Source organism: Carassius carassius, chromosome 27 (assembly GCF_963082965.1).
Source record: "Carassius carassius chromosome 27, fCarCar2.1, whole genome shotgun sequence".
Lineage (NCBI taxonomy): Eukaryota > Metazoa > Chordata > Actinopteri > Cypriniformes > Cyprinidae > Carassius > Carassius carassius.
Genome location: NC_081781.1, coordinates 13,124,587 through 13,147,465, shown reverse-complemented (window position 1 = coordinate 13,147,465; position 22,879 = coordinate 13,124,587). Strand labels below are relative to the sequence as shown.

The 22,879-nt window shown below is 39.8% G+C and overlaps 1 protein-coding gene across 1 annotated transcript in view; it reads left to right on the top strand.

The window, feature by feature from the left end:
• The window catches only part of LOC132106779 (kinesin-like protein KIF26A), an 84,800-nt gene that overhangs the window by 24,019 nt on the left and 37,902 nt on the right, over positions 1-22,879 (top strand). Inside the window, exons 3-4 of the mRNA XM_059512768.1 lie at positions 12,587-13,066; positions 20,387-20,550. Coding sequence (XP_059368751.1) covers positions 12,587-13,066; positions 20,387-20,550 — 644 coding nt within the window. The remainder of the gene's footprint in view (positions 1-12,586; positions 13,067-20,386; positions 20,551-22,879) is intronic.

Genomic DNA, 22,879 nt, shown 5'->3' with positions numbered 1-22,879 from the left:
AAAATGTGCCGAACAATTTTCTGAAGTTGCAGAGCAGTGGGAAATTGCGGGGAAGGTGACAACAATTGGCACCGACAGTGCCCGTAATATGACAGCAGCAGCAAGACTCCTGCCATATGAGCACATGCCGTGCGTTGCGCACAGTTTACAAAGATCGATCACAATGTCACTCCGTGACAGTGGTCTTGAGAATGTCTTGGCAAAATGCCGCAAATTGGTTGGACATTTTAAGCATAGTCCAGCAAATGCAGCTGAATTGCGAGCACAACAAGAGGAGTTGGGACAGCCACAGGAGCCCCTCGTCCAAGATGTTTCCACAAGGTGGAACTCCACTCTCAGCATGATCACCCGGCTTCTGAGAAACAAGGACGCTGTCAAGGCTACACTTGAACTCCATCAACAAAGAGGCACACCAGCCATGCTGACTAATGCAGAACTGGAGAAGATCGAAAAGCTTGAAACACTCCTTGAACCATGCAGGTAAATATTTTGAATTTGTTTTGTTGAAAATTAAAATGTGACTGATTTATTAGTCTCTCTTTAATCATTTAGTTATTGCTAAAATTAGATGCTGCTGCTTTTGTAGCTTTAAACATTGGTTATATGTATATGAAAAGCACTGTAAGATGAAGAGGAGGAAGGCCTACACACATGCTCTAAAAATTGAGTTTTTAGAATTTTATTTCACTGGAGCTTAACTTCATCCTTTTTTTTTTTTTTTTTTTTTTATAACTGGTAATTGATTGAGCTTTATGTTTCTTGGCAGATATGTGACTGAGCTTTTGGGAGGAGAACAGTACATATCCTGCTCCGCGGTCCTGCCTGCACTGTGTCATTTGTTCCGGTTGATGACTGGTTCTGACGATGATCCAGGTTATGTGCTCCGGTTTAAAGCGGCCTTCACATCTGACCTATCAAAGCGAAAACAAAGCACCAATCTCCACTGGTTGAAAGTGGCAACAGCGCTTGACCCCAGATTTAAGGATCTGAAATGCCTTCCCAGATCTGAAAGGGAGGAAGTCTGGAAGTTGATTAAAGAGGAGAGTGCCCAGCAACCTGAGCCTCGTAGAGAACCTGAGCCAGGTCCACCTAAAAAGAAGATGCACTTTCTGTTAGCTGCTGCATCAGATTCAGATGATGAAGAAGACCCAGCATCTGACACGTCTGTGGATCGGTACAGAGGTGAGCCCAGCATCTCCATTGATGACTGTCCATTGGAATGGTGGTCTGGACATGCAAGGGCCTACCCAACCTTGGCACCTCTAGCACAAAAATATCTGGCTACACCTGCAACAACGGTACCGTGTGAAAGACTGTTCTCACTCTCTGGTCACATTTTGCAAAAAAAGAGAGCAGCACTGTCCACTGCTAATGTCACCAGACTGGTGTGTGTTAGCAATTGGGTTAAAGAAAAGAAATAGGAGAGACAACTTAGAACTCAGATAGTTCTGAATCCCATGTCCAATCATGCACTATTTTTCATTTAATCTTACTGTCATTTGGACTTTTTTTTCATCCATGTTCAGCACAGGTTAATTACAAGGATGACATTCTTCATTTAAAACTAGAAAATGTTACAAATATCCCGCTGTGGCCGTCAATGTTTTAGACTGTTCTGTTTGTCATAAGCGAGTTAGAAATTTCCTACCAGTGTTACATATTACTTGATTGCTGTTATTTCCAGCTAGGAATTGTTTTGCTAATAATGTTATTGTTTATTTTTGAAGTAGCTTAAGAGAGTGGCCTGATAAATGTAATCTCTCAAAGTAAGCACTGCGTTACTTTATTCCTCCTTATATTTGGAAGTTGGTCTACATTGCACTTTTTTTTTTTAATAAAAAAAGTTCAAAAAGGAAATTTTGTGTTCTTTTGATTCCCAATGAAAACGCTGGTAAGATATTCTACATTATGGGCTTAGAACTGCCTTGATATGCAAAATAACAGAATTTTACACGTGCAATTCAAACCGCGATTAATCGCAGTTAACTAAGAAGCTTCAGCGATTAATTGCGATTAAAAAAATTAATCGTTTGACAGCCCTAGTACAGATATATCATCTTTCTAGAGCATGTGACAAATGAAAATAATAAATTCTACATTGCAGGCAGTACATTCTGGCAGTCAAATATTTGCTGTGCTCAGTTTGGGTTAGAAGTGTTTCACTTAGAAGGAAGCTTTTTTGCTTTTGTGACCAGCAGATACAAACAGTTAGAAACAGGCATATGCGAGTAATATTTATGGATAATTAAGGATAATATTTATGTTTAAAGTATTAAATTATTTAAGCACCATCTGAAAAATAAATTTATTCCATTCATTTATTATGACTTATTCCACTGAATGATTGTATTAATCATCTGGCTAATTGGCTTGGCTGATATGCATCAGTGGGACACTAATGATTCTTTTGAGAGTGCTACATTTTTCAATACAGGATGACATACTTGCCCCATAATCACTGCTGGAAGGATTGTGTGTAATGTTAATTAAGCCCTCTAAAGTCGCTTTATTTGACCACATAGTTGAACCAAGGCGAAACAAATCTTTCTATCTCCATTTCGATTTGTTTGAAACAATTAAAGTGGCACCAAGGGCTTCTGATTCTTAAAAACACAGCTTGTAGATTTGATTGAATCTTTCTTTCATTCTTTTTTTACCTGACTATATATCCACCAGCGCATTATACAATAACCTACACAGAGGCAGCATTGCTTTGAATGCATCAGTCATGTATGTGTATGTCATTTCAGTTACGTAACTGTCTCATTAAAGTGACAGGAACTCAGCTTTGATACGGATGACTTGGAATGCAAGAGAAACCCAGGATAAACAAGTCTTTGCTAAGTCACTGTGGTGGGAGAGTGGCCGTTTTTTTTTCATGCTTCATCCCTCGATTCTTTACAGAAGTAAATCCCCACTCTGGTATTCTGTCATACACAGTCCAACAGTGTACAGTGAACTTTCTATGACTTTTCTCAAAAACAGTTGTGGGCATATTATTCCCTACCCCTTCTTCAGGAACTTAACTTGCCATGCAAGTAATTTATAAACACTGCAGTAATTTTCTTAATATTGTCAGGAAAGCATTTGTGAGTGACAATATAATACTAATTAAGAAAAATCTTTGGCATAAATTCTACCCACTAGGGAGACTATAAATGCAACAAAATTACTCAAGTAGCGTTCTGTAATTTGTCTGTCTGGCATAACCTGTTTGTTTGCAAATCTCTACTAAATTAGTCTTCTAAATGTAAATTACACAACAAGGTTCATGGAAATGTTTTGGGAGTCATAAAAAAGTGAATTTCTTTAGACGGTCACTTGAACGTTTAATATAGGCCCACCCACATGTAATCAAATGCTGTCATCATCTTTTGCACTTGCTTATGATAATGGGAGCTTATTGGGTAAGATGTTATCCTAATGGGGCATAATTGCTCTATTAAGTGCCATCATTACAAATTCTCCCTGCATCTCATAGTCAATTATGCCTGTTCCGTTAACGCCATTATCTTTGTCATCATTGGTGCCGTATGACCAATCAACGACTGATGACTGGCTGGGAAAGAAGCTATTTTTTTATTTTTATAAATGCTTTCACTGTCAAAGAGAAAAGATGGAATGTGAAGAAATAATAAAAGGGCCCCTGATGAGAATCTGCATTAGGAAGGCTTCTGAAATTTATAAATGTTACTGCAAGACAGCTGCAGATTTGGAGAACAGAAGTAAACCAAATTTTTTTAACACTATAACATTCAGGAATGGACTGTGAGTTTGTGGAGCCGCATCAATTTTAAGTTGCCATTAAATGGAAATAGCAACAGATCTTTTGTGATGTACATGAGTTGTATTGTCATTCCAGTGAAATAAACTATATACTGTATTATGCATTATGACTAGGGCTAAATCATGCATCCAGGGGATCTAAGGTGATTTATTTTAGGAGAGATTGTTATATCAAAACATAATTTTTGATTAGTAATATGCATTGCTAAGAATTCATTTGGACAACTTCAAAGGCGATTTTCTCAGTATGTATCAGTTTTTCGAATAGTTGTATCTCACCCAAATATTGTCCGATCTTAATAAACCATACAGCAATGGAAAGCTTGTATGTATAAATCTGATGTATAAATCTCAATTTTAAAAAAAAAATTACACTTGAAAGTGACATTCAGCCAAGTATGGTGACCCATACTCAGAATTCGTGCTCTGCATTTAACCCATCCAAAGTGCACACAGAGCAGTGAACACACACCCAGAGCAGTTGGGGGTTCGGTGCCTTGCTTAAGGACACCTCAGTCATGGTATTGCCAGCCCAAGATTCAATCCCACAACCCTAGGGTTAGGAGTCAAACTCTCTAACCACTAGGCCACAACTTCCCAACCAAAGACACTTAAGACTGGTTTTGTGGTCCAGGGTCACAAATAAGTTATTACATTTCTGAGATGCTTTCATGTTTCACAGAAAGAGTGAACAAAAAGGCAAATTTTGTAGGAAAGGAAAATAATCTCAAAAGGCTCAGTTATGTTTTTTTATATTTACTGTATCTGTTGAGAAATACTTCTCGCAAACTTTTGCATTCTTCTGTCTGTATGTGTAATTTTTTTTAGGGAACATGGTTTTTTGTTTTTCCTTTTTACTCATGACACATTTTCACATTTTTACACCGGTTCAGACACCTGACGTTACTGTAGCTTGTACTGAGCCAGGATTTTATGTGAACAGTATTAATTTGCATTACTAATTAGAGTTTCTTATTTGAAAGTATTTTGTGACACATGCATCACTTATTTTTAATGAGGTTTTTTAAAATTAAGTAAACTTCCATTGAGGAATGGAACAGGTTTCATAGGGATGGGATGTACACAGGTGTTTTGATGAGGAGACTGCTGGTAGCATGAATATGCAAAGAGGTGAATAAATGAGGGTTTTCTTGAAGACAGTGTTGGGGGCAGCACTTGTGTGGATGAGACATTGACTTGCAGATGCTAAATGAGGAAGAGACCAAACAGAGTTGATGCACTTTTTAAACTCTGTTTGGTATCAAACTTTATTTTCTATAACGAAGATGAGATGGAGAAACAGAATTGTCATAGCTGTGAAGTTGGTCTCCTACCTCTTGATATTTTCTCATCAAGTTCTCACAGTTTTATTATCACTTGAATAATACACTGAAGACTGGAGGAATGGCTTCTGAAAATTCAGTTTTGACATAACAGGAATAAATTACATTTAAAACATTTAATTTACTTTTAAATTTGTAATAATATTCCATAATCTTGGTGAGCATAAGATACTTTTTATAGAAACATTAAAGGAGTAGTTCACCCAAAAATAAAAATGTGCTGAAATTTTACTTACACATTAGGAGAATTTTAGCATTACACAACTTGCTCACCAGTGGATCCTCTAAAGCGTGTGGGTGCCATTAGAATGAGAGTTTTAACAGCAGATAAATAACATCACAATAATCAACATGCCTCCAGCTGATGTTTGTAAGAAACAAAGCAATCATTAGGCATAATGTGAAACGTCACTTCTGGCAAAAATGGATGTACTGTATATAATTCATAATAAAGCTTCCTCCAGTAAAAAAGTCAATCCCACAGTTTTAAATATTTTTTAGGTCTAAACAGTGCATTATCAGTTCATATTTCTCTCCTGATTGAGAAAAGATTGCTTTTTCACTGGAGAAAGCAATATCATGCATAGAGTAATTGTATTTTAGCTGGAAGCAACAGTTTAAAGTTAAAAACGTCTTAATGATAAATTTGTTTCTTACAAACACACAAGATGTAAATTGATAGACTGGAGTCATGTGGATTACTTGTGGATTATTGTGATATTTTTATCAGATGTTCCAATAAAGACATTAACTCATCTTAATCTTGGATGGCCTGAGGGTGAGTAAAATGTATTTGTTTGAAGGCAATTTGCTTGACATTTTAAATATTATCTTTAATGTCTTAAGCATCTTATCATTTCAAAGTTTACATCATCGGGACTTGTTGGCATTTCTAAAATATGCTGCTAATTCCTAGACTTCTGAAAGGATATCCAGTCTCCCCTGACCTCCAGCACACAAAGCACTCCGTCTGTTGCTATGCTTATGAGGATGAATTGCAATTGTTTGTGTGAAGTGATTTACAACACTGCTCTGCGAGTAAGTAGAATTGTTTTCTGAGTTGAGTCAGTTGTGGTCTGACTGCATACCAGAAGCCTTGGTTAGAGGGTTACGAGAACGTTAAGTGATCAAGAAACAGGACCAATCAAGTTTTTCAGCCAGCATTTTCTGATTGTTTGGGAAAGGCAGGTAATTCATTTTTTGATGCAGTAAAATTCTAAAAACTTACATTAGGTTTGAATTGTGGATAAAAGTATAAAGATCTTTTGCTTTTGAGATAATCCAGTTAATGATAAACAGTTTAGATTTTGCAAACGTCTGTAGTGGCGAGGCTGTTGAATTTCCCAGGGTTCTGTTTTGTCCCATAATATAATATAAATCGAACTTAAATTTCCAGCTGTTTAAAGTGTGCAGGTGCCTTTAATGGCACATTATGTTGGTAAATGCATTTCAGCATGTGGGTATAATATACGTGTATAACACATCAAAATGAAGGCTTGATGTGTTGCACTGGAGTTTTTTTTTATATAAACGTGCATGTTGTAGAACCGATAAGTGAGAAATCTGCTCTATTTGATAAGAATGTGATTATCTGAAAGCATATAAATGCTCAAAGGTTGGAAGACCACAAGACATGTCCAAATCTAATGTTCATCTGTCCTCCTGTCTGCTAAGATGCCTTTATTGGGTTGGTTTTTGAAGGGAGCATACATAGATTCATTGCTTACTGTATGATGACCCACATTTGGCAGTTGGTCATCACATAGGCAATGTGGGTAATTGCTCATTGTGTTTTTTTTATTTTTGCATAGGTTCACACTTTTAAAACACTTCAAAAATGTTCTTTTTCATTCTGTTGTGCCTCACACTCACCTCACTCCCCTTGCTCTCCTCTTTTTCCTTCAGTACCTCCATCATTTGTCTGTTACCTAACAGAACAGAAAATTGCAATTCACCAGCAATTTAGAGCATGGATGAAGTGTTCGAAGGAAGGCCTCAATTCTCTCTTTGCCTTATATCTCGACAGCTTCCGTGATCCTATCTTTTATTTATTTGTGTCAGTATGTCACACTCGTCTTTGTTTAAGCTACTCATTTATTTATTCATTTTTGTGGATAGAGATAGGAAGTCCATCATCTTTCTGATTTATCACAGGTGTAGTTATAGATCATAGAGTTTACATCCATTTCACTCTCCCCATTGTGCATTTTAGGGTCACTGTTGGTGGAGGGGTGCAATTCTGTATAGTTGTTTTCATCCAAAAGTGTGCCTGCCAATTCCTCACCCCTTTATCCATCCATCAGAATGCAGTGGCTACTGCGAACACATGTGGGGTGGGACTCAGAGGGCACAGGCTCATAGGAAGCCATTGACTCGTGAATAACCTCTATGTGTTTGCCTAGGAAGACACCAGAAGCCACAGACACAATAAAGGATGCAGACGGCAGCCTGGCTTTAAATCTCTATACAAAGGAAGGTCCTCTCCAATAGCGCTGTGGTGTGACTAGCACATAACAAGTGCAGCTTGTGTCTGTTGAGTGGGTGGATGGACTAACATGCCACGTTTGTGCTTGCATTTGTGTCATCTGGTTATTTTGCATTCTGCAGCTGTCATTTTGCATTTTTACGATTCGCAGTGTTTAAATGTACATGCTTAAAGACTGCTGAGGACACATGTTGACTGAACTGCTCCAAAAGCAATTAATGACTAGATTCTTTATGTTAATAATTAATAGAATAAAACCATTAATAGAAAATACAAACATCCAAAATCAAATTCTTTACGTATGTGAGCTGACTCTGAATTCTGATTGGATGAGCATCTTTCAAAGCAGCTGTAAAATGAAGATAAACGCACACCTGTAATCACACATTGTGTATGAATACAGGGAGTTGGTATGAATGAACTATATTACTTGGTGGAAGAATACTTTACATTTATTAAAAAAAAAAATTATGTGGACTGATGCTATGTGTATGTTGATGTAAACCATATATTTGTTGGAATTTATTTTATTTTCGTTATTTTACTGCAATTTATTTTTCCATTCGTATTATTTTATCATCATATTTGGAAATATTCTGTTCAGTTCCAACTAATTCATATTCAGTGTCAATAGCTCTGTCCGTATCATTTTGTGTATTCTCAGTCTTATTAATGGTTTTCTAGGCTATATCCCCTATAGCACTTCTATGTAAAGATGTTAGCCAAGTCTGCTTAAATGAATAAATGTAAAGTCTTATGCCCACAGGCAGCTCTAACAGGTTGGAGGGGCTGCCTGCATGCAGACTGAAGCTGAAGCAGATTGCAGGCATCTGGCATGCCAATGTTGTACTGTTTCCCCCCTTAGTGAGTGAACCTGCTGCAGAAGTCCTCCAGTCCCAGACAAAAGCACTCAATCATGGTATAGTGTTGTGCTGAGGTCAGGGATTTGGCCCCTGACCTTCAATTCACTCCTGCAAAATATACACTTGGGGTGTAGGCAGCATAAGTTCATTGCAATCCTTAAATCAAGCTACACACAATGTTGCAACGCATGGAGTGAGAGCTTTGATTTTGTGTGATTTTTAAAAGGAGCAGCTGTTAGGGGTGACATTTATATTCCCAAGTTCACTAAAAGTTGACCATAATTTATATATCTTCATCTAAATATTTTTATAGTGGCCCTAAAAGGTATTTGGACTACCGACTGATTTCAAAGTGATTTTTGAGGATATGTCACGATCCCCACACAAGAACAAAGGACAAGTAGATCCAAAAGCAGTAAGTTTAATAAGGGAAAACCGTACATCAATATCCAGTCCAGGCAGGGGTCAAAACCAAAGTATCCATCAAACATAAACTGGCAAGACAAACAGGCAAGAACAGACTCAGGAGTGGCGTTATAAATACAAGGACTCCGTGACACATACTAAAACAGACAGGGTATATATACACAGGTAAATGACAATGCTAATGAGGAATTGACTGAGTGCAATGATTAGTGACCAGGGACAGCTGGGTGCAATGAAGAAACAAGGATCGTGGGGAATGTAGTTCAGAAAGTGACAGACACCGTGGGGAAGGAGGACATCTAGTGGTTACCCAGGGAACACAAACCAGACACTGTGACATAACCCCCTCTCTACGGAGCGGCTACCAGACGCTCCAAGACGTGACCGACAAAACAAGAGTCCAGGCAAGGAGGTGGACTGGTGGAGGATAAGGGGGAGGGATGGAGGGCCAGGTCCATAGAAGGGAACAGGGACAGGAAGTGGAAAAAAAACAACAACAACAACACAACAAGGAGACCAGGAGTGAGGTGGACTGGTGGAGGCTCAGGGGGAGGGACGGAGGGCCAGGTTCATAGAAGGGAACAGGGTCAGGAAGTGGAAAAAAACAACAACAACACAACAAGGAGACCAGGAGGTCAGAGAGTTCCAGGACCCAGGGCAGTGCCGACAGGGCAGGAATCCAGGGTGGAGCAAGTGGAACTGGGGTTCACCGGGATGGCGCAGGTGGAAGCAGAGCCCACCACAGCCGTGCGGACGAGACAGAAGCCCACCAGGGCTGCATAGAGGACCACCACAGCCATGCGGTCGAGACAGCGGCCCATACGGGCGGCGCAGAGGACCACCCCAGCCGTGCGGTCGAGACAGAGGCCCACCAGGGCGGCGCAGAGGACCACCACAGCCGAGCGGACGAGACAGATGCCACCCAGGGTGGAGCAGAGGACCACCACAACTGTGCGGACGAGACCGAAGCCCACCAGGGCGGCGCAGAGGACCACCACATCCGTGCGGTCGAGACAGAAGCCCACCAGGGCGGCGCAGAAGACCACCACAACTGTGCGGTCGAGACAGAAGCCCACCAGGGCGGCGCAGAAGACCACCACAACTGTGCGGTCGAGACAGAAGCCCACCAGGGCGGCGCAGAAGACAACTACCGCCATGCGGTCGAGACAGGAGCCCACCAGGGCAGCGCAGAAGACCACCACAGCCGTGCGGTTGAGACAGGAGCCCACCAGGGCGGCACCGAGGACCACCACAGTGGGATCGATGATACAAGAGAGCAAGTCTGGATAGGCAAGTCTGAAACAGAGAACATGAACAAGTTAAGGGTGGCCTCCGTGGCCACGACAGTATCAGTCGAGCGCTCAGAGAGTTCGGCTGAGACGTGGGGAGGCTCTGGTAGTTCAGCAGAGACGTGGAGAAGTTCTGGTAGTTCTGCAGAGTTTAGACTGGATTCAGGAAAATCAATGGTGACTTGACTCTGCTCATGAAGATCATTGGTGACTTGACTCTGCTCATGAGGATCATTGGTGATCTGACTCTGCTCATGAAGATCAATGGTGACTTGCATTTGCTCATGAAGATAAATCAATGGTGACTTGCCTTTGCCCATGAAGATAGATCAATGGTGACTTGCCTTTGCCCATGATGAACACTGGTGACTTGCCTTTGCCCATGAAGATCACTGGTGACTTGACTTTGCACATGAAGATCAATGGTGGCTTGAATTTGCCCATGAAGAACACCGGTGACTTGACTCTGTCCTTGAAGATCACCGGTGACTTGACTCCTGAGGTCTAACTGTGGTAGTGCTTAACTCATGAGTGTCAACGGTGACTTGACCTGACTCTGGAGTGTCAACGGTGACCTGACTCGACTCTGGAGGGTCAACGGTGACTTGACCTGACTCGACTCTGGAGGGTCAACGGGAAACTGACTCGACTCTGGAGGGTCAACGGGAAACTGACTCGACTCTGGATGGTCCACGGGAACCTGACCCGACTCTGGAGGGTCCACGGGAACCTGACCCGACTCTGGAGGGTCCACGGGAACCTGACCCGACTCTGGAGGGTCCACGGGAACCTGACCCGACTCTGGAGGGTCCACGGGAACCTGACTCGACTCTGAACCTGACTCGACTCTGGAGGGTCAACTGTGGCTGTCATACCGTGTAGTGGCGCTGGACAAGCGGTCATCTTGTGCCATGACTCTAGACCGACGGCCATCCTGGGCAGTGGCGCTGGACCGGCGGCCATCCTGGGCAGTGGCGCTGGACCGGCGGCCATCTTGGGCAGTGGCGCTGGGCCGGTGGCCATCTTGGCCAGTGGCGCTGGGCCGGCGGCCATCTTGGGCAGCGGTGCTGGGCCGGCGGCCGCCCTGTGCTGTGGCGCTGGGCTTATGGCCATCTTGGGCAGCGGCGCTGGGCTTAAGGCCATCTTGTGCAGCGGCGCTAGGCTGGCGGCCACCTTGTGCAGCGGCGCTGGGCTGGCGGCCACCTTGTGCAGCGGCGCTGGGCTGGCGGCCATCTTGTGCAGCGGCGCTAGCTCGGCAGACGTGCGCCTCCTATCCGTCCGCAATTGCGAGACGCCGGCTCCGTCCCTCACGAGCCCAGAGTCGAAGGGGGGCCATGGTGGAGAACGATGCCGGACCTCCTCTCGACCACTCACTCCTCTTCGATCCCCGGGTCCCACGAAAAACGACCAGGCGGGTTCCCTCAAAACAACTCCTTCTTTCCCGCTCAGTGGCTGGGGAAGAAACATCGTAAAACATACTGCTGGATCTTAGCATGACGGAGTCCTTCTGTCACGATCCCCACACAAGAACAGAGGACAAGTAGATCCAAGAGCAGTAAGTTTAATAAGGGAAAACCGTACATCAATATCCAGTCCAGGCAGGGGTCAAAACCAAAGTATCCATCAAACATAAACTGGCAAGACAAACGGGCAAGAACAGACTCAGGAGTGGCGTGATAAATACAAGGACTCCGTGACACATACTAAAACAGACAGGGTATATATACACAGGGAAATGACAATGCTAATGAGGAATTGACTGAGTGCAATGATTAGTGACCAGGGCCAGCTGGGTGCAATGAAGAAACAAGGTTTGTGGGGAATGTAGTTCAGAAAGTGACAGACACCGTGGGGAAGGAGGACATCTAGTGATTACCCAGGGAACACAAACCAGACACTGTGACAGGATATTCAATTTCACAGAAGAGTAACCACAGGTGAATTTCATCACATTAACTATAAACATTAGTTCATGGTTAGTTGAATTGATATGTATTTAGTTATCAAATGGAATGAATTTCAGCATTTATATATTAGCTTTAGTGTCCAGTAAAATTTTAGGACCACTGCAGTGTTATTTTTTCCCAGAAAACATTTCATTTACATAGCTCAGAGGATGTTAAATGCTGGTAATTATAATATATGCCAAAATGTGGCCTGTGTTGCCGCCTCTGATTACTACTTTTATCCTACTGTGTTGCATATGATTGACAAGCTAATCAACTATAAATTAAGCCCAGCTTTTTCTTTGTGAATGGAGAATATTTATCCACAAGCTCTGAAAATATAATCAGTCTGTTAATTTAACAAGAATACGTGAACAAAATGCAAAACCAAGAAAATTTCAGCAGCTGTGCTGTAAAAAACATGTCATGTTTCTGACTTTTCTTGTAGGACCCCAGCTTTGCAGCCTTCCTCCTTGACAAGCTCCAGACTGTGGAATGGCCTCCAAGGAGCTGCAGTGCCCAGAGCAGCTGTGAAGTGTGTGGAACCCCACTTCACTACCTGAGGCGCCTGGCACTCCACTCTGCCCTGGGGCTGGCATTCGATGACATGCCTGACCTGCAGCCCGGACCCCTTTCTGGCCTGCTGCCACCACGTGTGGCATCTCACAGTTCCATCTCACCCTCTGCTTCCTGGGAATGGCCCACACGGTGTTCTCCAGTTTCTAGCAGTCAAAAACTCACCGGGCATCCATGTGGTCCACAGTCCAGGGAGAAAACGCAGGAAATGGGTTGGAATCAAGAAGGAGCAGCGAGAGTGGGTGGCAAACGAACCTGTTTGGCCACTGTCACTCCACTTCCTCTACATGCACAACACTACCTGGAGGGAGTATGGCGTGTGACAAGCACCTCAGAACATCTTCGCTCATTGGTAAGAAAGAGTTGCTATTCTAAAGCTATATATGTTATACAATCTGAATATTCTACTTTTGAATTTTAAAACTATTTACCTCTTTATGTTCAATAGTGTAGAAATTATCTTAAAAGTGGGAGGGACACAAAAGGTTCATGAATATTAATTATGCATTAATGTAATTAATATTTAATAGAACCACTAGTCAAACATTTGGCAGGAAGTTCCTGAAAAAAAGAAAATTATCTATATATATATATATATATATATATATATATATATAATGTATATATAATCTACTGTTTGGGGTTGGCATGGTTTTTTTTGCTTTTGAAAGAAGACAACAAGCACACAGAAAAGTACACGTTGTGACTATAATTAGAAGGTTTAGAAGAAAAAACATGAATTGTAATACAGTTAAAAACTTTTGTAGCTATATAACTGTCTTTACTGTAAGTTTTGATAAATTTAATGAACCCTTTGTGAATAAAAGTAATAATTCATTAAAAAACAATTACTGACCCCCATTTTTTAAATTGTTTTGTTGATTGATTGATCTATGTTTTATTGCTACTTTCCAAAATTTCCAATGTTCAAGTGATCAAGTGGCTATATATCCAAATCTGAGTAAAGGTAGTAGTAAAAACTCTAACTCCTGTAAAAAGTTTACTGAGAATGTCTCTGATGGTCCTTGGGTCCGATTTGGACACCAAGGCCACTTGTCTGGGCTGTTTCTGCTGAGGGTCTTGTGGGCCACAAAGCACATCATGGTTGCATTGCAAATATACAAGTCTTTGTCATTATGGCCTGGTGATTTGGTTTATGGTTTTACCTTGAGCAGAATTATTTATTAGCTTTCATAAAGTAGTCCCTCATCGCGGGGTTTATGTGACTTTATTTATGCCATTATGGAGCTCATGTCCAGTTCAGGGCCGAGGATCAGGTTGTTATGACAGGACTCAAGAACCCTTCTCAGAGAGAATAAGACATTAGCTTTTTGATAATGTCTTTCTCAATCAGATGGCAGTGTTCTGGGTTAAGGTGACTTAATCAAACAGAATGGTTTAAAGGTAAACATAATGTATTATACATGTTTTTCAAATATGAGATGCCTTTTTAGGAGTTGCTTCAAGGTTATCATGTACATCTCGATTGATATTTCATGCTGTGAAAATGCATGTGGCACATCAGGAATTCAAAAAAGACAAAATTCCAAAACCACATATGTAAGTCCTCGTTAAAGCCCAAAGAAACAGTAAGTATATTTTGAATATTTTACCTTTGATATGTTTGTTTGCTGAGTGACTTAGCATTAGCCAGACATTATTATCAGGTAGATTAGCCACTGCTCGTCTCGTGTTGGCCTTCTCGGTTCTACTTGACCTTCCTGTCAGGAGATTGAGCATTAAGTCATCTTGATATGGAATGCAATTTGATAGGCATTTGGATGGCTTGCAGTGACCCCATTGTCATAGATGAGCCATTTGTCATGGCTGATGCTTAGAGAGATGAATAAGATAAAAAACAAAAACCTAAAAACTTTTCTGTATTAGCAAGTATATATTTATATTCATATAATTTATATTATGAATAAATATATTTAATGTATAAACATAGCATATTTTTCTTATGGATGTGTATTTATATACACGTAATAAATATACACAGTACCCACACATATACTATGTGTACAAAGACTTTTATTTTGGATGCGTTTAATCGCGATTAATCATTGACAGCACTAGTAAATATTTACATATGTTTTAAATAGATGATGTTCTATAGCAAGTCATGCTGAGCAGCATGTGTGGGGGGATTCCCATACTCCTGTGTGGCTGTATAATAAAGCTTATAAATGCCTGCATTTTTACTTATTATTATTATTATTATTATTTACTTATTTAGTCTAAAATAATGTCTGTAGGTGTAAAATTGTGTGTTGTCTATAGGTATTTTATTTTATTTTATTATTTAGTGTGAAAGTGAGTTGCCTCTAGTCATTGTAGTGGTTAGTGTTAACAGTCTAGTTTTATTTTGTAGTGTGAAATAGTTGGATGTCTGTTAGCAGTTAGTGTTCCCTTGAGCTTTATGCATTTATGTATCATAAACCTTTATAATAAGTTATGGATACATGCAAGTACATCAAGCTTAGTAACAACCCCCTTCATATTTGTATATCCATTCATGATTACAATGACTGGTCACTGGACCCTCGGGATGAAAAATCCTGGCTATAAAATACTGTGTCAAAAATAGAAACAAAACAAAAAAATCAGTGTATAAAATATTGTTAGAAAGTATAACATGAAATTCTTGATGAAAGATGGGCTCACTGCCATCACGTTTGTTGGAATGAATGACTTGTGTATTTTTTCAGATGTCAACAAGTTTGCATTTGGTAGTCCTCCTGTAACACCTCTGCATAATACAGAATTTTGTAGTAAATAAAAGCCGACTGGCCCTGTGTCAAAAAAGCACAATGGATGCTGTCTTCCCCCTCATCTCACAGAGTATGAAAAGCAATTAGACCTTGAAAGTCACAGCACATCCAAACCACACAGAAACACAAGGCTGTTGGTACCCTAGAGAACGTTTCTACCCTTGAAGACAAAGACATTGCGCCATGAATTTCAATAGAGCCACATTTGACAAAGTGTTTTGTCCTTTTTTTATTCATAAAAGTATTTTCTTCATGGTTTGTTTTGTATACTTCAGCATTGTGCAGACCATAGTCTATAATACACCTTTAGCAGACTGCAAAGCTTCGTCAAGAAAGCACGAATGGAAATGATCTTTCATCCATACATCCCACTTAGTCAAATATCAGCTTGGAGGCAGCTACTGTAAAAGCATCCAGCTTGTGTGTTTCTGTAGTGTAGGACAGGGCTCATCAGCTTGTCCTCAGGCCTAAGTGCCACCCGCAGCCCACTAATGGGCCTCCTCTGGCAGCCGGGCTCTTTTAAGGCCTTGAGGAGCACCTCACAAGCTTTATTTGAATGTGTGGAGGGAGCCAAAAGTGCAAATTGTCAACAGATGGGACCGCAGTCTCACCTGGGGTGAAAAAATGACACCTGACGTCCATCTGGGATGGTTGTCTGCTAGACTGCACATGCTGCCCTGCTTTTACTTGGCAGTGGTCTCATTCTGTGAAGGACGTTAAGGGCCTCTTCTGCAACACTCAAAAACAGCAGACTGAATTTAACAATTTAATTTTCTTTCCTGTGCTGTCCTGCAGCAGTGCATCACTCATTACTTACAGTGATTTTTTTTAATAGTAATGCTGTAAGGTTATATTTGAGTTGGTAACAGGGTTTATAAATTGTTTTTGTGGCATAATTTAATATAAGCTGATAATTAATAGCGTTTCAGAGGGGCTGCTCTCTCCTGTCACCACTTGTGCTAGTGAATGCTCTATAAATGTCAAAGTTAAAGTCCAATGTGACCTCTTCACTGTCACTGAGCTCCATCTGCTGCTGGGTTTTATTGGAACACAGCTGTGTCCATCGAACTCACTCTTATGAGCCTGTGTTTGTGTGTGTGTGTGTGTGTGTGTGTGTGAGAGAGAGAGAGAGAGAGAGAGAGAGAGAGAGCACAATGCTTCACTAAGAAATTAAAAGCTCTGTATTGAAATGTTGACTACAGGGAAAGGTCATTATGCAATTTACGTTAATTTGACAAACTGAAATTGAATGTCATGGCTGTTATACAGAGAGCAAATTTGTTTGATGGATGAGCCCCCTTTTTTCCACTGACTGATGTATCTAAACTTAACACTGTAAAAGTTATTCTTAAGGTGCGTGAACAATGCTGAAATAACCAAAGAATCACTTTGATTGACTATTCTATTTTTTTCTTTTCTTTTTTTTATTTACTTTTTTGAAGTTTCAACATTTTTCAGGTACAAGCAATCGAAATGTATGTCAATTTAAACTCTTCCATTACAATATTCTAAGTCGAACCAACAAAAATGAGTTTGTTTAATAGATTAATTTTTGGACTTCAAATAGGCCTGCATTTTAAACAGTTGTAATGTGGTTCAGTCCTATATGCCTTCTTACCACAATACACTGGCAAACAATCAAACAATACATATTATTTATTAATCCCTCAGTAGTTAGTATGTATTGTATTTTTTTGCTTGTTTGCCAGTTTACATGTTGTTTTTTGGTCACATTTAGCAACTTACATTGTGATGTTAGGATGAGTCATTTGCTAAGAATGAACATAGCCTGTCCATTCTAAACTCAAATAGTCCCTCTTTGGGCATCCTTCTGGGCTCTAATTGTGGACCCTGACATGAGGCTGTAATTATGGCTGAAGTGACAGGAGGTAGATTAGCACACAGCCATGGTGGGTGTTTGAGACAAGTTTCCCTGGAGCAGACCCTACACGTGTGTGCGAGAGATTTTTCTGTGCTCGTTATCTCTACATCAAGCTGTCAGCAGATCACAGCTATTCCACTTTTCCCAGATTCTGTTGTACCTACTCATGCTCTCTCATTTCCCCTTTATCCTTGTGCATTCATGAGTACATGTGTGTATGTGTGTGGTGTCATGTACTACTTACTCTCTTTTCTTTTAGGTGGAAAATTCTAATTACAACTTACATTACGAACACATGTACATACTGAGGATGCAAAGATGAAGCAATTTTAAGATGTAATGGTAGCTGCCAGATCAGTGTTCGTTCCAGGGCCATTGTGTGCTTATTTTTTTTATTTGAGGGGACAACAATGAGCATCCTGGCTTACTTGGTGCCCTTGACAAAATAACACATGAAAAAAGAAGTTATTTAGAAACGTATTGGTTTATTGATTTCATAGACTAGTACTGCCAAGCCTGGGAAGTGGAACTCTTGTTTGTTGTTTTTGTTGATTGTTTTTTAATTGTACAATGTAAAAATATGCTAAAGTAAAAATCAGTTCATTGTAAACTTTAAATTATATCTTACCATACATATTATGGTCAAAAGTTAAATGGTAACATCACATTATATGTACTTTTACTTTAAAATAATGTCATATGTATGATTTCTGCAAGTAAAAACGGTCATTTACAGTGAAAAACAGTAATAGTACATTCCTTGAGTGTCCCTGAGTGACGATATGGTTTATATTTAATGCAAATTTTATTGTATAGTTAGAATGTTAAGTTTGACATTTTCTGTTATCTATTACTTTGTTAATGTTCATTGCATTACGTTTTATTGACATGACAGGCCTCTCATCATGTTACTTTCTATTTTACCACCTGTATTATATTGGTTATTAGTACATTTAAAGGTAAAAAGCAGATTTTGGTAGTTCATGTAGATAGGTAGACTTTATATAATTTGATAAAATATAGAGTCATACATAGAAAAAAAAATACAAGTGCCAATATGCCATACTTTAAAACATGAAGCTGTCATTTATATATAAATGGGCCGAGGGATGTGGGAACACGAGCGAGGCCGGTGGAGTGATTGGGAAATCAGCGACACCTGCGACCCACCACCGGTCCCAGTCCCACAGAGGAGATGGAAGGATATAAAACTGGCGCGACGACAGTGAAGGACGAGAGAGGACCAGGCCTGGGCTTTATTTTATGTTTTGGTTTTATTTTGTGCGCATCAGTTGTCCGTGAGGGGCTGATGCGCTGTTTTGTGTTTATTTTGTAATTAAAGTTTCATTTTGATTGTCCGCCGGTTCCCACCTCCTTCTTCTCGATGATTATTAAGGTTTAATTCATTACAATATATATATTGTATATATATATATATATATATATATATATAATTTTTTTTTTTTTTTTTTTTTTTTTTTTTTTACTCACCCGAACTTGTGCCATTTTTTAAATGATACATTTAACAAAAAACAGCTTTGACAGGTGCTTAACTCTGTGACTAAAGTCATATATGTTTCAAGCAACTTGAGTGTGGGTAGATAATGACTCTTTCATTGTGCTTTACTTTGAAAAAGAATTACAGACGGTGCAACTTATGCAATATTTATTGAAGTTGTGTTACAAAAGTGCTGGGCTTAGAAGTCTGAGGGGCTTGAATGGGCATGACGCTTCTTTTTGGTCCCTGTACCTTTAGGAAGACTCATTTCTAACTATGTGAAAGCTCAAAAGCTGCTCTAACCTAACAAATAGCAGGTGCATTTGATCTGGAGCTTCTTATTAAACTCCACAAGGACGTCCTGGAGTGCCTCTCTCAACAGTACAGATTTCTAGCTTTTTTAGTCAGTATGTGATCTTTTCTTGGTTTCCATCAGCCAATAGACTAACACCACTGCATTTAAATGAAAAAGATATACATACAGTAAAGTGTAGATGAAAGGTGTTCTAAAGAGAAAATGGCTTTCTGTTTAGTTCATGGGCTTGGCTGAATTCACATTACTTCTGCACGAGTAGCCATTTTCTTCTTGACACCAGTATCCCACAGGATTTCATTACTTTACAGCAGGCTGTGATTGTAGTATTATGGAATGTGTTTGTAATCCTGTTAGTAAAAAGACTGAGCGTAGTAAGAAAGCTGTAAGACACACTCTTTAGCAACCTACTCTCCTCCAGACAAAATGGTGTCATGACCACAGTGTTTATCCAGTAGAAACTAGTGCAAAGATACATTTAATCGACTGGGAGGTCAGAGGATTATAGGTAAATATTTTTTGTCATTAGACTTGTTACTGTACCATTTCATCACTCTTCTACAGTGAAGGATTAATCCTGGGATTTGCTTTGTCTTGTAAAAAAAAACCTATTTAGGATAGATAGTGGATATGGATATATATCTAAGCATACAAGGATATAAGGATATATGTACCTAAGAACTGACATTATATTCCATAAGTTCTCTGAAAGAGAAACTTTAAGTTAAGAGAGTCAGAAAAATTGTCAAAGTTTTCTTGAGGAGCCAATTTAATTCTTAGATGATTACTGCTGTCTTCTTCATTATGCCATCCAGTTTATGTTTTTCCCCCAGTCCTCAGTTATGATGGTTCATTTGCTTTGATCATCACTTCTATACATTTATAATTTGTTGCATATATTTTCTACACAATTTTTCTGTTTATACTTAAAGTCACAGTTCTGTCATCATTTACTCAACCTCATGTTATCCTAAACCTGTATGCTCTGCTTCTGTCTTTTTTGTCTTTAGAGTGAAAGTCAGTGTTGTTTTCAAACTCTATGATTTTTACTGAATAGTCAAAAACATTTGAAACATTCTTCAAAATACCTTCCAATGTTTTATATAGAAGAAAGTAAGTCATACAGGTTTGGAACAACATGGGGTGAATTATCCCTTTAAGGAAACATTTACTACATCGTTTGTTTGTTATTTATTTCTCAACAGAGTCCAACTATAGAGAAGGAGAGTTTGGCAACTACAGCCTCCAGGTCCAGTCAGACCAGTGCTGTACCTTTGGTTTCTTCATCAGGACAGAAACCGAGTCACCATGACCATCCAGCCATCCCAGCAGCACCCCAAACCAGCACAGCAGCTTCATTCTTCCTCAGGTAAGCCTAAAAGCCGGTTAGCAATGTGTTTTGTACAGTGCACAGCCGTCAGTTCAGCTAATCGTGCTCTGTGGATCCCAGTTTCAATGTCGTGGTCCTTTAGCACCTCCTCAGGCCCTCAGTCCCAAGGACCCAGAATCCTCAATTGCCTCTGGCAGTCACGTCACGGCAATGCTTTCTCAGTGCCCATGGAGACTGCAGCGATGTTGAAGGCAGTTCAGCCTAATGTGTTGAAATGTCATCGATCAATGCTCAGGCTTAGCAGTCAGAGAGAGTGCAAAATCCAAATGGCAGAGGTCTCAGAGCTGGATTGGCCATGTATCCGCAGGGATAATGGTAAATCGCTTTGTATCAGACCAATTGTTTGCCAAAATTGTTCTTGAGGATTGATGTTTTAGTGTAACATGTATCTCGTACATGTATGTATGTATGCATTATTTTGTGTAACTAAAATACATTCTGTCTATGCACATATAATTAACAATATATATATTAAAAACATCTAAATAAAATATATATATATATTATAAACTTTATATTATAATAACTTCACATAGCCAATGTCTCAAATTTAGTTAATGGATCAATGTTGCTGAATGTTAAATATGCCCAAAATTTTAAATCATGATATGATCATTTAATTTCATGGTAATGAGATAAATGTACTCATATAGTTATTTTTGCTTAAAATATAGTTATTTTTGCTTTTTAAATTTTTGATACCATAGAAATTTCATAAATCTTGTCACCAGTGTCAATATCACAAAAAAAAAAACAAGTTCACTGAAGACAAGTAAACAGTCAGCAATTAAATAAGAATAAAAAAATAATTACACAATGGATCAAATAAATGAGAAATGTTACATTGTATAAAGTAATGAAATGCATATTCTTCACTGTGTAAATTAAATGCATACAGGTGCATCTCAATAAATTAGAATGTCATGGAAAGTTCATTTATTTCAATAATTCAGCTCACAGACTGAAGTAGTTTAAGTATTTGGTTCTTGTAATTGTGATGATTTTGGCTCACATTTAACAAAAACCCACCAATTCACTATCTCAACAAATTAAAATAAGGCGACATCCCAATCAGCTAATCAACTCAAAACACCTGCAAAGGTTTCCTGAGCCTTCAAATGGTTCAGTTTGGTTCACTAGGCGACACAATCACAGAGTGACTGTTCACAGAGTGCTGTATCCAAGCATGTTGACAGAAAGTTGAGTGGAAGGAAAAAGTGTGGAAGAAAAAGATGCACAACCAACCAAGAGAATCGCAGCCTTATGAGGATTGTCAAGCAAAATCGATTCAAGAATTTACATTTAGCTGACGCTTTTATCCAAAGCGACTTACAATTGCTATATATGTCAGAGGTCGCATGCCTCTGGAGCAACTAGGGGTTAAGTGTCTTGCTCAGGGACACATTGGTGTCTCATAGTGGATTCGAACCCGGGTCTCTCACACCAAAGGCATGTGTCTTATCCACTGCACCAACACCACTCCAAGTTGAGTGAACTTCACAAGGAATGGACTGAGGCTGGCGTCAAGGCATCAAGAGCAACCACACATAGGGTGCTTTCACATCTCTAGTTTGGTTCATTTGGTCCGAACCAAGGACAAACAATTATACATTGTAGCATTTTTGTAGCTTTTTTTGTTCCTTTTCACACCACACTGATTGCTTTGGTCCGAACCAGCTGAAACGAACCAAAATGCAGTCACATGACAACATCAACCTCACTCATTGGCCATGACGTATTTCCTACATTTCTTTTCGATTGGTCAGAATTTACGTGTGGAAAAATTCCAACATAAGAGGAAAAGCCAGCAAACAACACGGAGACAACACAACTATGGAGAGACGACTGCGTGGGCTGGTTTTGTCCCTGGCCATAATCTATTACATTGTTTGTATACAGTACACCACAATATGCAAACAATACATTTCTATAATGAAGCGTGGATGCAGCTTGAAAACAACATTCTAATGCACTGCAAATGGCTAGCGGGCATCGCTCGTAACTTCAAGCGGAGGATTAATTGTGCATCAAAGGTGCATTAATTCTTCTTAACTCTGACATGCTCATGGTCATCAGACCAAATTTCTATGAGGCTCCGCACCTCCTCACTACTCCAAGTTTGTCCACGAGCTGCCATGCTAAAGTGGAAACTGTCAACAAACACTTCCTCATCCCATAATGAACAGCACAGCTGACTACGGCAGCTGGTTTAGTCCAAAAATGATCAGTACTTTTTACAGTTGGGTCTGTTCGAGGTCGGATCACGTTCTCACAACAAACTAACCACTCCAGAGTTCGTTTGAAAGCG